Source organism: Scatophagus argus, chromosome 3, assembly GCF_020382885.2.
Source record: "Scatophagus argus isolate fScaArg1 chromosome 3, fScaArg1.pri, whole genome shotgun sequence".
NCBI classification, from domain to species: Eukaryota; Metazoa; Chordata; class Actinopteri; family Scatophagidae; genus Scatophagus; species Scatophagus argus.
The window spans coordinates 24,230,229-24,244,117 of record NC_058495.1 but is presented as its reverse complement, the minus strand read 5'-3'; the positions used below and the strand labels follow the sequence as shown (position 1 = coordinate 24,244,117).

At 42.4% G+C, this 13,889-nt stretch overlaps 1 protein-coding gene across 10 annotated transcripts in view; it reads right to left on the bottom strand.

Moving 5' to 3' along the window:
* slmapa (sarcolemma associated protein a) overlaps nucleotides 1-13,889 on the bottom strand; it is a 50,111-nt gene that overhangs the window by 8,313 nt on the left and 27,909 nt on the right. For 4 of the 10 annotated variants that reach the window (XM_046384929.1, XM_046384928.1, XM_046384937.1 and 1 more), the window contains 18 exons: nucleotides 13,169-13,231; nucleotides 12,351-12,446; nucleotides 11,833-11,904; nucleotides 11,597-11,737; nucleotides 11,334-11,471; nucleotides 11,027-11,195; nucleotides 10,767-10,817; nucleotides 9,479-9,628; nucleotides 7,740-7,802; nucleotides 5,272-5,331; nucleotides 4,947-5,021; nucleotides 3,504-3,584; nucleotides 2,931-2,990; nucleotides 2,630-2,755; nucleotides 2,272-2,346; nucleotides 2,077-2,177; nucleotides 1,642-1,846; nucleotides 1,265-1,382 (listed from right to left, as the gene is read on the bottom strand). In XM_046384929.1, coding sequence (XP_046240885.1) covers nucleotides 1,265-1,382; nucleotides 1,642-1,846; nucleotides 2,077-2,177; nucleotides 2,272-2,346; nucleotides 2,630-2,755; nucleotides 2,931-2,990; nucleotides 3,504-3,584; nucleotides 4,947-5,021; nucleotides 5,272-5,331; nucleotides 7,740-7,802; nucleotides 9,479-9,628; nucleotides 10,767-10,817; nucleotides 11,027-11,195; nucleotides 11,334-11,471; nucleotides 11,597-11,737; nucleotides 11,833-11,904; nucleotides 12,351-12,446; nucleotides 13,169-13,231 — 1,844 coding nt within the window. The remainder of the gene's footprint in view (nucleotides 1-1,264; nucleotides 1,383-1,641; nucleotides 1,847-2,076; nucleotides 2,178-2,271; nucleotides 2,347-2,629; nucleotides 2,756-2,930; nucleotides 2,991-3,503; nucleotides 3,585-4,946; nucleotides 5,022-5,271; nucleotides 5,332-7,739; nucleotides 7,803-9,478; nucleotides 9,629-10,766; nucleotides 10,818-11,026; nucleotides 11,196-11,333; nucleotides 11,472-11,596; nucleotides 11,738-11,832; nucleotides 11,905-12,350; nucleotides 12,447-13,168; nucleotides 13,232-13,889) is intronic. The other 6 variants (XM_046384933.1, XM_046384934.1, XM_046384930.1 and 3 more) reach the window with 5 other exon arrangements.

The window sequence follows — 13,889 nt, the reverse complement described above, 5'->3', positions numbered from 1 at the left end:
TTGTGCTCCCCGTCATCTCAGTCACTGTTTGCGTCCCCAGGAAACGTACTGCTGACAACTGCTCATTTTAAAGGTTTTGAAGCCTCAACCATCTCTAATCTCAGACATAAAATTGACCATTTTGTTTATGAAATGTGGTTATATGGATTCACTGCTTTACATTAGGCTACGTTACATTTCTTAGCACATTACCGACTGCTAACCGAGAGCTGCTGAAGATAAATATTTACACTAAACGAAGACTTGGTCAAATTCGGCTTCAGATGCTTTTGAAGTTGGTTTAGGGTGTACAGCATCTCAGCAGGGTTGAGACAGAGAGTCGAAGCTGACGTGTGCAGTTTTACTGCAGTGGTGCATTACAGGTATTCATGACAAGTGCTGCCAGCGGTGCCTTCACTTTATTGGAAACTAGTGAAAACACAGCTGAAGCTCAGAGGAAATCCTGCACATCGTCATGTTTTCTCAAAGAGCTGCAGTCAGCGAACCTGCTGACTGCTTGGTCTGGTTCAGTCAGCTGTCAGTCAGCTGTCGTCTCCTCGTCCTGTTCTGCCTAAATCAGCTGGACACCGCGTTTCCTACGGTCCTCATCGTCCTCAGTCTTTTTCATGCTGAATCCAAACCTGTCAGGATGCGTGGACTTGGCGGCGTTTCTGTCAGTCTTCACGAGCCACAACTCATCAATTCGATCTGAGTCTTTGTGGCAGCCGCACAGTTTGACACACATTCCTGATATGTTCAAAGCTCAGCTTTACCTTCACTTAAAGAGTTTAGGATCTTTTCCATTTATTGTTTTAGTTTAAGGTGCAATACATTATGTTATTGTGGCCCTGGTCTTTTTTTTTATCTTAGCCCAAGAGGCTGAAACGTTAATCTTTTTCTAATTTTTCAATTCAATTTTTCAAGCAAGTTCTGTGAGCTGAAGTTTAGCTGATTAATATCTGATTTTCACTCATGGTTGTCAGTAAAATCAACACCTGAGTGTCTTTCTTGTGTGTGTGTCAGAGAGGTGTTACCAAGATGTAAATTAGTACAAACACTGCAGTGTGGTTTAATATCTCTTAGTCTGCTCCACCACCGTAAGGTGTTTTTGCAGATGAAGAACAAAGCCAGACAATCAGCAGGATTCTGGTCATCCCAACTGTAACCTCAGTGTTACCGACCGTCTTTCCTTTACCTATAAGGCTCAGCACATGTGACTTCCATCAATAATCCTGTGCACCTCGCTGACTCAGACGGAGCATTTGACATCAGTGCGAGCATGTACCTGCTCAGCTCAGTCTCCAGGCGGTGCAGTTTCTCCGTAAGAGCCGTCCGTTCAGCTCTCAGGCTGTCACAGTCCTGCTGCAAACACACACACCGCTGCTGCAAGGTAACACACTCCGCTGAGAGAGAGAGAGAGAGGGAGGGAGGGAGAGAGAGAGAGAGAGAGAGAGAGAGAGAGAGAGAGAGAGAGAGAGAGACAGAGAGACAGAGAGACAGAGAGAGAGAGAGAGAGGAAATACAGTTAGAATTCATATCTGAGGAGTTCGGTATAGCTGTGCATTTAACAACATATCATTAATACTGATTCAGAAAAAAACAAAGCAGGAAACTAGCAGCCTCTCTCTCTCTCTCTCACACACACACACACACTCTGCTCACTCTGCAGCTGCATGGCAGTGTTGTGCTGCTGCTGCTGCTGTGTGAAGGCCTCCTGCAGCCGGCTGATCTCCTCCTCGTACTTGGCGGCCGTGGTCCTCCAGTGCTCCAGTTCAGACCGCACGCTGCCCAAGTCGGCCTGCAGGGCGGCGATCTCCCGTTCCCGCTCCACCGTGGCTGCCTCCATGGCGTGCCGCAGGACGAGAATCTGGCAGCAGAAACACCAGTGATTTCATATGACTGGATTTAAAATGACTGACAGCAAGTCTCATTCTGGGGATTTGGTTTCTTTGTATGCAAGGAGGAGTCACAGAGAGTCAGGAAGTGCCAGGAGGAATTAGAGGGGAGTCACGGGGGGAAAGAAAAGCTGGGAGTCACAGTGGTGTCAGTGGAGAGTTGGGAGGAGTCAAAGGGAGCGGTAGTAAGATGGAGCGGTACCTCCTCCTGGGCGGAGTAGAGCTCCTCTCTGGTGGTGCAGATGGTGCTCTCCCTCTGCTCCCTCAGTGCCTCCATGTCAGCCTGCAGCTTCCCGAGCTGAGCTAAACACACACACACACACACAAACAGAGGTCAGGTGGGAGCAAGGCGGATCACGCCACAGACAGGTGTGTAGGTGTGTGTGTGTGTACTAACTCTGCAGGTACTGGATCTGTTTGGTCGACTCTTCAGTCTGCTGAGAGTTGCTCCTCCTCTCGTCTTCTAGCAGAGCTACAGACAAACACAGATGGTCATGTGACATACAATGAGGGAAAGTTTTTCTTTTTTTAAAAAAAAATCCTCACAACAGTGTAAGAGACTCTTTTCGAGGAAACTCAATCGAGAGTTTACGAGACAATCTCTCTCTCCCGGCTCGGTTATGAAATTTAGCTCACATTTTCTCTTGAGAACATCAAGCGAGATTTCGTGGATCCTAACTGAATCTTGGATTTTGTCACACCGTCCACAAATATCTCTGCTAACTGAAGTGGGATTATTTCATGCTGTTAGTTACCTTGTAGCTCCAGACATCTCTGCTTGCCAGTGTTGGCTAATTCCTGGGCCTCCAGAAGCTCCCTGTGGAGATGGTGGATGACCTGCTCTGTGTCTCCAGGCTCTAGACCAGCCCGATGCAACTCAGCTTCACACGCGCACACAAACAACAACAAAGAGAGTAATTTAACACTCTTTCTTTTGTTCTTTAAAGAACAAAAATGCATGAAAAGCCCATGTCAAACATCATTAGCTAAGGTTGGTCTGTTAGTGCAGGACACAGCAGAAGTACAAAGCAAAGAAAAGCTGTGTTTCACGGTTACCTTTGAGCAGAGCTACTCTGTTCTGTGGTTCATTCAGCTCCTGGTCGTCCATGTTGCCGTCTGAAAAACACACACATACACACCACAATCATGTCCAGTCAGTGACCGTAGGAACACACACTTTTGCGCAACAGTCCACAATCCTGTCATCTTAAAAATTTACATTAAATAAAACAATTCCCACATCACCAAAAGCTTTAAATGTTGTTGCAAAAATTATCGAAATAAATTGTATTTCTTTCTTATGGGTTTCTAATAAGAACTAAACTAAAGACTTAAACATTACAAAATGTACTTTCTGAATTATCAATTAGACAATTTACAATACAATACGTATACATGTATAAAGTATTAATGTGTTATTTAGCTCTGAGTTACTAAGAAATGAATCCCCAATGAATTCATTACAAACAAGAGGCTCTACGTTCAACAGATCCAAGCTGATGCAAGAACAGACCACACCAGTCAGCGGTGAAACTGAAAAATAAAAACACTGAAACTAAAAGAGGTGAAAACCTGCAGGAGGGACTGAGAAATGTGGTTAAAACGTGGCTCAGTGTGCGCTTTACTGACCTGACGTATCGTCACTGCTGCGGTCTTTGCTGGGACTCAGAGTGTCTGACATGTCTGACTCTTTGGCATCCATTGGATTCCCTGTGGCACACGCACACACACACACACACACACAGGTTAACCAGGTAGCAACAGAACGGTTGTGAAAAACAAAAGCAAGAATCAAAAGCAAGATTATACACCAGGGCAAAATACTCAAGGAGGGGAAAAATAAAATACCCAGTTAAAAAGGCACAGAAAAAAAACTAAAATAAACAGGTCCCCGCAAAGGTGTGTATGGACACACACAGATGTGTTGTGCACGGACTGGATTATAGTGTGTGAGGCACAGCAGGGAGACAGAAACAACAAAAGCAGCAGTTTAGAGCAGCTTTAGTACTACTCACTATTATTGCGTGTGTGTGTGTGTGTGTGTGTGTGTGTGTTCATATAAGTGTCCACATGGATCCAATCAGATGTTTCGACCTGAATAGTGAGAACATTTTGTCTCTCCCAGTCCCTCATTTCTTTGAAGGACCGTTTGATTGCTCAGATTTGATTTTAGTGTTGAGGTTAGAATTAGGAACAGAATTAGATCAAGGATTCAGTTTGTGGTTCAAACGCTCCTCCTGTGATCAAATCCTCACAGAAAAAATCCATTATAAAATATCTGCAAGTTGCCAGTTCTGATCCTCAAAAGTATAAATTATAGTAATAAAAAATTGTGTGTCCAGAGAAAATGCACTTCAGCAGTGTGTCAAAGCCTCAACACGTGAGCCTGAGCATTGTGTGTGCATGTGCATGTGTGTGTCCACAGAGAATCCAAAGAATGACAAACAGTCAAAGCTCTAAGAGAAAAGACTGAGGTCGACGGTCGGAGGTCGCTGCAGTCGGGTGTTTCCCTGTCAGCAGTTTTGCTCTTTGTGATTACGACTTGCGCCTGTTAGAAACAACTAAAACGTTTCAGAACTGACGTCTAATGAAAGCCAAACATGAGGAACATGAAGTTTCTGATGTTTCTCGTCAAGATGAAGCGGATGACATAAAACTGTACCAGCTGAGGACGTGGTTTTCGGTTTGGATTGGAAAGCTTGAGAATGAAAAAAATTGTAACTGAATGATTTTAGTCAGCATGTTGTTAGACTTCAGTTTTTCACTATTTCCACTGGGATAACATCACATGCTGAAAACATCCAATCACTTGCAATTAGTACACATTTAGCAGCTGGGATATGTAGAGCTTAAATCTGAAATTAAGCCTTTGAACTTAAGGGTTACATCATGCCGACTAAATGTGTGTAGGGTCTGCCGCTGTGCAGTCCTCCTGTGCAGATATCAACAGGAGAAGTCCGTTGATTTACTATAAATCAAAGCCTGCGCTGCAGGTATGAATGGCAGGACTCCCATTAACCCACTGCGTTAAGTATAAATCCAACTCAGAGTCCGTCAGTGTGTGTCCGCTACCTTTGAGTCGATCAGGGCTGCCCAGGATGTTGTCTTCTGTCGTCTGGTTGTTCTGTAGGTGTGCATCCATCACTTCTATAAACAAACACACACGCACACAAACATAAGGCCTTAATTTTCTGTTCATACCTGTTAGTGTTGAAAGTTAACTTTAAAGTGAAAATAGACACTTTTAATATCTTAAAGCTTGATAAAGTCACCTGCCAATTCACCGTTCATCTACAAACTGGTTTTCCATCAGTCTCATCATATTCAGACTGAACTGATGCAGAACTCAGACAAGAGAAGGAAGTACTTTTTACTTGAGGCTTATTTGAGCTCTTACCGTCGAAGTTGGCCAGTTTGTGAATTGAAGAGCTTACAGTCTCCTTCAGCTGTTTGACGGCTGCAGGGAAAGAAAAAGAAAACCCGGGGGGAAAAAAAAATCAGTGAATAAAGACAGTTTAACACAGTGAGAATGCAAAGAATCTGAATCTGAATCAATTCAAATCTGCCCCAAACTCTGTAAAAGTCTTCACAGACTCAGGGTCAGTTGTCATCTGGATTAGCGGCTGGTTAGTACAGCTCTTAAACATATAATCTCATTGAACTAATGTTTCACTTTGGCTGCCAAAGTTGCTCAAAGAAGTGAGGCTGTGCTCATCTTTTAGAGTTTGCATGATCAAAGAATCGTGGTAAAAATACTCAAAATACACTGTTTTTGTGTCACCACTGCACAGTGGTTAGTAGTATGTAGAACAGTTATGTTGTAACTCAAGACCTGAAAGTCATGTAGGTGCTCTTGACTGATGCATTAGATAAATGAATAAAAAAATGTAAAAAAAAAAAAAAACTAATTACAGCTGCAACTAATAATTATTTTCAGTATTTATGTATTAGATTTCAATGAATTATTTAGTCTATACAATGTCCAAAAAATTACCCAAACCTCCCTACCAAAACCTACTGCATGGTGAAAAAAGGACATATGCAGTCTAAACATCCTAACTTGTACTTTGCAACAGTTGTGCACACAATAAACTTTCAAATACAAAAGCCTTGACTCTGTTCAGTTTGATCCGCATGCTAATTATGTTTCCTTGCTGCATGGAAGTGATTTGTATTTTGCTTCATTTTTTTTAGCACAAGTGAGGTTGCATCAGTGGTCATGTTGACACTGAGCACGACACAAACCTCAGCCAACAGACTGTTGCATAAAAATATCCACTTTCAAAATGTTGACCACCAGTAGGGGCAGATGGAGGACTCTTATCACATCTGCAAGTACCATCCACAGTGACATCAAGTGGCACAGCCAGTACTGCTGCAGAGACTACGAGCAACACAGCAAAAGTCATCGCAGCCGACAGACAAGGAGAAGAAGCAACAACGGCTCAACGTCAGCTAATGTTTGGCTTGCAGCAGAAATGTAGGCAGTTCAGAGAAGTTTGCCAGACTAAATTCCCGAACTGCTCCATGTCTGAACAAATGAGGAAGAGAACCAAAAGAGAAGGATGAACAGAAACTCAAGAACAGAGAAACTTGGTTAGTCAACCAATTCAGAAAAAAGCTACAGAGGCAGCATGCACAGAAAAAGATGTGAAATCAGCTACAGAAGAAGAGAAAAGAAGTGTGTGTGTGTGTGTGTGTGTGTGTGTGTGTGAGAGAGAGAGGGAGAGAGAGAGAGAGAGAAAGAGAGAGAGAGAGAGAGAGAGAGAGAGAGAGAGAGAGAGAGAGAGAGAGAAAGAGAGAGAAAGAGAGAGAAAGAGAGAGAGAGAGAGAGAGAAGCTGGGAACCAACCACTTGGCTCGAGGTAAAGACAGAACAAGACAAACCACTAAAAAACCGCCAGTAAACTGCATCACTTCTAGTCCTGTGGTTGAGCAACAAAGATGACTCCAGCAGTTCAGCCAGCAGTGGAGCAACAATGTTCTCAAAAAGAAATTTAATTTACCAGTAAGCGCTGTACACATTCTCCATCTTCAGGTTTGTTTGTTCGAAATTATTTAAAGATCAGAGGAGACTCAGAGATCAGAGACTGTCATTTTCAAATGAATTTTAGCAGAACAAACAAAATCTTCACGGCGAGTTGCTGTGCAATGGAAAATACATAACGAGGGGAATGAGATCTGTTTATCCACCAAATCAGCCCACCGCAAAACGTCTTCGACTTCGGACAAGCACGTTGTCAGTTAAAGACACACCTTCAAGCAGGTAGCCATGTTGCAACAGAGATGCAAATCCCTGTGGAGTCAAACTGAGTCAAGCCAAGCAGGCATGAGTGTATGGAGAAGGAGCTGAAGTCCAAAACCATCAGACAGTAACTGAAAATTCTGAAGAGTTTTGAACATGAAAAAGATTTATACTTATTTCATTGGTTTGACATAAAAAGCCCAAATTATGATTTTTCTGACAATCTTAACTGAGACTAACACAAATTCATCTGACACTAATTTGTTTCAAACATAACATAATTTATAATCTTTTTTTGTCCTTTCAGGGCAGTGACAGGTGCTCATGCTCCCACATGTGTGTGTGTGTGTGTGTGTGTGTGTGTGTGTGTTTCCTGTGAAAATGGTGATGATGGCTACTTTTGGACTCAAGACCAGTTAATTGTGAACGGCTGATGCAACTGGGAACAGAAACAGATGATGAAACTGCTGATCTTTGGGTCAGGGGTTAATGTTAGAGTTAGGAAACCACTGATCATGATCGAGTTTACAGCAAATGAATGTAAGTCTATGTAATGGCCCTTAAGAGTGTGTGTGCGTGTGTGTTCAGCAGCATACAGCAGGAATGGATGTTTGTACTCACGCGGACACTCAATCAACTGTTGGATTCTAGTCGAGTCTCCTCCGCTGTTAACATGACAGTTGTCTGACAGAAACACAGAGCACTGACGTTACTACGGTGACGATCTGAGTGGAGTTGGGTATTTAATCGCAGATTTTATTGATTCTGCTCATCGATGCCACATCTGATTTAATCTTATTAATAAAGAACAGAAGCAAACTAACGGAAGTTATCAGTTAGCGCTTTTGGGATGATTATTGATAAAACATAAAATAAACAATTGTAGCATATTCAGTCTTACCAAGCATATGTTAATGTTAACCTGTTCACAGTATTCCTCCCCCTCTGGTTCCATCATTACTGAATTTTGAAGCATTATGATCAGAGCTTCATGGTAAAAGAACTTCCTCATAGCATTACATTTTTATTTAAGCAGTGACATGTAACTTTATCATAACTCAAAAGTGCTCACTCTGGTCTGCTAGACGGCTGCAATATAAACGTGTTGATGCAGTACAGAGTGAGTATTTTGGAATCAATAAGCAGAGTCAAAAAACCATGTTTCTTAATGAACTGGTTTAAATTCAGAATCTGCTCTCAATACCCAACCCTGTATTAGAGAGGACGAGACAGAAAGAGCCTGAGACGGACAGAGGACAGAAATCAGGAGAAAGACAGACAGAAACAAGCAACTAGAAAGCAGGACATAACTAACGAGTTACAGAAAGACTGAGTCACGAACAGGTAGACGCTCTAGAAACAGACAGACGGGGCAGAAATCAAAGCCATTCACGGCACCTTTTTTTTGTTTGTTTTTTTACAGCGTTTTTTGGCAAAAAACACAACACCATAACGACAGACAAGATGTGGACAGGTAGACAGACAGCAGACTGACAACAAGCTTCTGTCTCTCAGTAGCTTCCCAGTTAAACAAATTCCCAACAAAATGTGCAATTAACTTGCCCAGCACTTTAACCTCAACTACACTACTTATCTTAATCTAAAAACAAACAAACTAACAATCATGTCATTATTTTCAATAAAGAGACGTTTCTGCAACTCCAGAGTGTGAACTTTCAGTAAAAAAGGTCTCCTAAAACACTGGGCTCAACAACCTGACAGATTTACTAAAGATAAATCGTAAGACACCTGAGATTATGCATGAAAAAACAAGCTCTTAAGACACGACCTCTTTGCTATCCACACAACACGCCCAGAGAAAAATCTCTCACATTAAATGACCTCTGACACACAAGTCATATAACTCTGTGAGAGCCACAAGGTTTGCGTGGCTAAAATGAGCCTAAGAAAATCATTTCTTAAGCATGATCCAAGGCCGACATCCGCTGATTTCCTAACGAACATTACAGCTGCTGAATCAAGCCATTTTCAAAGTGACACTTGCACAAACATTTAAAAGAAATATTTATCCAAATTAAAAGCTAATTAATCATTATGATTAACTTTTTAACTTTTTTTTTTTTTTTAACTTTTACTTAAAGATTTCAGTAAAGACAGGAAAGCTGCAGTTAAATGACAAGTTAACAAAGTTAACAACATTTTAGTGTGTCTCATCTTACAGGTTTTCTTGTTTTATTTTAACCTATCTATCCTTTCTGTAGAATTTTATAATGCAGCGTTCTGTTATTTTGTTTTTTAACTGTACTGATTTATTTTCCAATTCAAAATATCTCTGATGCTATGAAACTGTGTTTATAAAAAATAAAACTGTCTGTTATTATAATAATCAAACTAACTACCATGAATATCTTCATCTTCACCAACTGCACCCTCATCGGTGTCTGTATCCTCCTCCTCATCCTTGTCTTCCTTCTGGCTCTCAGGTGTCTGTAGGCTCTGTTTGTCCTCGACAGGCTCCTCTACTGGTCCGTGGGAGACAATGTCGACATCTGTCATGTGACCAGATCAGATATATATATATATACGATTTTGTGGAAAACTTTACCATCCAAACACATGTTCTGAACAGAGGAAGAGTCCCAATGATGGCAGGTTCCTTCACAAAGTGGCTACTGTGGCGCAGTGAGTCACCTCCAGCATTCATACTAAGTGCTGTCATTCAATCACCAGAAGTCAATCAGTGACAATAAGCTCTTTTTCCCCAAAAGAAGAAAAACAAAGCAGTGGACAGTTTTGCAACTGTGGAAACAACCCAAATGATCCAAAAAGTCCAACAAGCCCAACAGAGTGCAGGCGTGTCCCTGAGACAGCCGGTCTGAAACAGCAGATCGCGTTTGAATCCTCATACAGCCCAGTGTTGATCCTGGAAACGTGGGCTTAGTGGCCACAGCTGAAACTGCAGGTCACATAACACACTTTGACTAACACAGGCCTCCCCCATCCTAAAAGAAACTGATTTAAAAAACTGACACAGAGCCAGAGAATGATTTTAGTTCTTCTTCACTACGGTGCCACAAACAGCCAATTACAGCTAGTGGTGCTCACTGACAGTGAATAAACAGTGAGATGCTACATTTCAAAGTACATACAGTTATTAATTATATTATTATAATTAATTATAATATATAATTATACACGTTTTAAGCTTGAGTTATCCATTTGTATGCTTTATTTTGTATAACTGACACAAGCTCCAAAAACAAATTTTTGTGTGCATGTGAATAAAGTCTATATCTCTAATTCCAAAGTAAAACAGTTGTCGGTCAGCTGCTAGTGCGACTGTGCTGAATTTACTGAATATAGATCAACTGATTCTCCATGAATATATATATGAATATCTCATCTGAATGTGAAACAACATCAAATGACTCTTTAAACTGCCAGCACTAACACCTGAGGGCTCCAGGTTACCATAAACCAAACAGACTTCCACTGTGACTCACAGGGAGACAGATGTGCAAAGACACCAAAGAGAGTAGCAGGCAACAGGAAGTTAGGTGGACATCATGCAGGAACTTGTCATGCATCATTAGTGCAGGATGAGGAAGTGACGTTAGCAATAACAGAAAGGACAAATAGCAGCGGAGAGGACGTGTCCGAGGGCAGACCAGAGACATGTGGACTCACCCAGACTGTTGTTCTCTTTAATGCTTTTCTCTTGTAGCTGTTCTAACCGCACTGTAAACAACAACAACAACAACAACAGCAGAGAGAAGTATTGACTGACAGGAAAACCAAGCCGAGCCTCTTGACTGGACAAAGACATGTTCTGACCCCGAGTGAAAGTGATTGGCTTGCAGGGTGCAGTCAGTTTGTTAAAAGTTAGGGGGTGGGTGGGTGGGTGTGGGGGTGGGGGTGTGTGTGTGTGTGAGTGTGTGAGTGTATACCCTGCAGGGCGGAGAGCCTCTCGTTGGTAAAGTCGTTGTCAGCCTGCAGAGCTTCGATGCGAGCCTGGAGAACCTGCTCCTTCTCCTCCATCTCCTCAATCCGCAGCTCCAACTCCCTCTTCTCCATCGCTCCCCGCTGTGTCAGCTCCTCCTGCCGGCCCTCCGCTGCCTGGAGGAGGAGATGGGGAGGAGGGTTTGAAAAGGAGGGAGTAAAGAGTAAATATTTAAACAATTATAATAAAAAGTGAGCAAGCAGCATCAACTACAGAAAACCTCACAGATCGGATTCCAGTGTCTGTGCACGTACCTTAATTTTGTCTGTGAGCTCTTTGATCTCGTTGACAGAGGCGTTGTACTTGTTGGCGAGCTCCCTCAGCTCCTCCTGGCCCCTCTCAGACATCTCCTTCAGGTGGGTGCACTCATCCTCCGTGTTACTCAGAGAGCGCTGCAGGGCAGCAGGAACAAAAAACAAAACAAACACCTTTGGGTTTCACCAGTGCAAGAGGCAATTGCCTCAAAACAACAAACTATCCTCGCAGAGTAAGCACGCAGTGTGTGTGCGTGTCCTACCTCCACCTCTGACAGCTTCCTGACCACCTCGATCTTCTCCTGCAGGACTCTCCTCAGAGACTCCTTCGCCGTCGTCTCATAGTTGTGTTTGTCCTCCTGAAGAGCCAAGAGCTCCTTACGGATCCCTTCCTCCGTCTGGGACTGTGACACAAGAACAAAGGACTGATTTGTTGCAGGAGAATTTGTCATTTCTATCATGAGATATTGTTACAGAGCCACATGAGTGTGTGTATTACCTTAGAGTAAGCCTGTAGCTGACTGCCCATCACCTCCAGTCTGGAGAGCAGACGGTCTTCATCGATCAGAGCCTGAGAAGACACACTCAGTTTACAGCTTGTTGGACATACCTGTTCATTTCGTATGACATAAAAGGGGACCGCGTGACAAACACAACAGCAAGCGATGGTTTTTGTGATAGATTTGCAGATAGATGGATCTGAGCGATATTTGTTTGCTGGACAGATTAAAATCACCAAAAACACTATCCTAAGTCTTAACAACCATTTTGATTTTGTGATTAAGAGTATTCACAAGCTGGAACATACCTTTTATACAATCATTCTACTATAACAAAACACTGCAAGAACAGATGATCACGGCTTCACGTGATACGGAAAACAATGCAGAGAATGTTTGAGTGAGTTTCTGACACACACTGAAACCAGATGGAGTTACACCCCTGAGGATGTATCATGACACTTGTACCTGTCTGTATCACAGTACCGGGCTATTGTATGATAATGTCATTTCCTACCTGCCAGCTGCTCTCTGAGGCCTCCTGAGTGTTGGCTAGCAGACGCTGCAGAGTGGCTAACTTCTGCTCCAACATCTGTTCTCTGTGTAAGGCCTCCTGCCAGAGGGAGAGAAATAGATAATCAATTTTTCAAATGAGAAAAATAAGAAAATCAGGAGCGTTAATCTTCAATGAACTCTGCGCAGCTAGTCTCTTATGCTGTTGTTGCTTTTAATTTCACAAGTGAATAGCTTTGCAGTATCTGTACATCTGACAGCTGACTCATGTAGCTTTGAAAAAGTGCATCAGAGGGCATTAACGATCAGGTCTCTTTCATGAGGAAATGAAATCATTTGGCCTACAAGGGGAACATGTTTTGATCAGAGTTCTTCATAAATGAAAAAGACAAGGTTACATAAGTCTTTAGCAAAAGATACCGCAGTACTTCCTTTCAGAAATAATTCCACCTACTCCTCAGCTTTAGTTCTTTTCTGCGCTTCACTGATCACAGATCATTACTGCTCCTCTCAGAATGGACATTTGTGTGGTCTCCTCTCCTGTTATGTTACTGGTGGTTTTTATACTTCAATTGGCCTGATTCTGAATTGTGGTTAATGAAAAATGGACGGTTTGCGCTACGTAATTAAGTCACTCCTGATCAGCGAGACAAAGTCATCCCAGATTGTTAAATTCTGCATCGTTCCCCTCAATGCTGAAATTGTTCACAGCGCTTTAGGTTGCCTGAATTTGTTGTGCTATACCACATGTGATGGCTTTAGTATGTCTGATCTATTTTTAGTGTAGTTCCACAATACGGCCAGTAGGTGTCAGTAAGTTACCTGTAGATACTGGGAGAGCTGGAACAGTTCCTGAGAATACATACTGGGAGTGTTGGCTGCAACCTAAAAAGGACACACACACACAAAATGGTAACACGGTCTTCATTCAGCCTTGTGTTTGACTCGAAGGTTAACAAATAGATGAAAAACCAGAGGTCAAAAGCATAGTCTACTCTGTACAAACACACACAGAGTAACACAGAGTAGAAATGCATAAATGCATCTGAATTTCTCACTCCAGGTCCTAACTGTACCTCTGAATTTAACACCCAGACATGAGATTCAAATCCACCTAAACATCCTGAAGCATTTCACAACCAATGGTGCTCCAAATGTACGCTAACATTTTTTTTTATTATTTTTTTTTTAAGTCTGACAGTGATGAAAGCATCATGACCCCTTTGGCCCCAACACTTCTGACACTGATCCTGATCACACTTTGGTGAAACCACAGCTACATGTGGTCTGTCCAAAAACCACAAACTAAGTCTGTGTATTCAATACACTTCTACTTTTAGTCAATGTGACAGCCTCTGTGTGTGTGTGTGTGTGTGTGTGTGTGTGTGTGTGAGCAAGAGAGTCCATGATTCAGTTTGCGTGTCTTTTGAGCCCCAGGTGGTGGAAAGATCCTGCTTTAGGACACTTAATTATGGTGGAGAAAAAGTGGTACAAATCTAATCACAGCTCCTCCTTGAGACAGACACACACACACACACACACA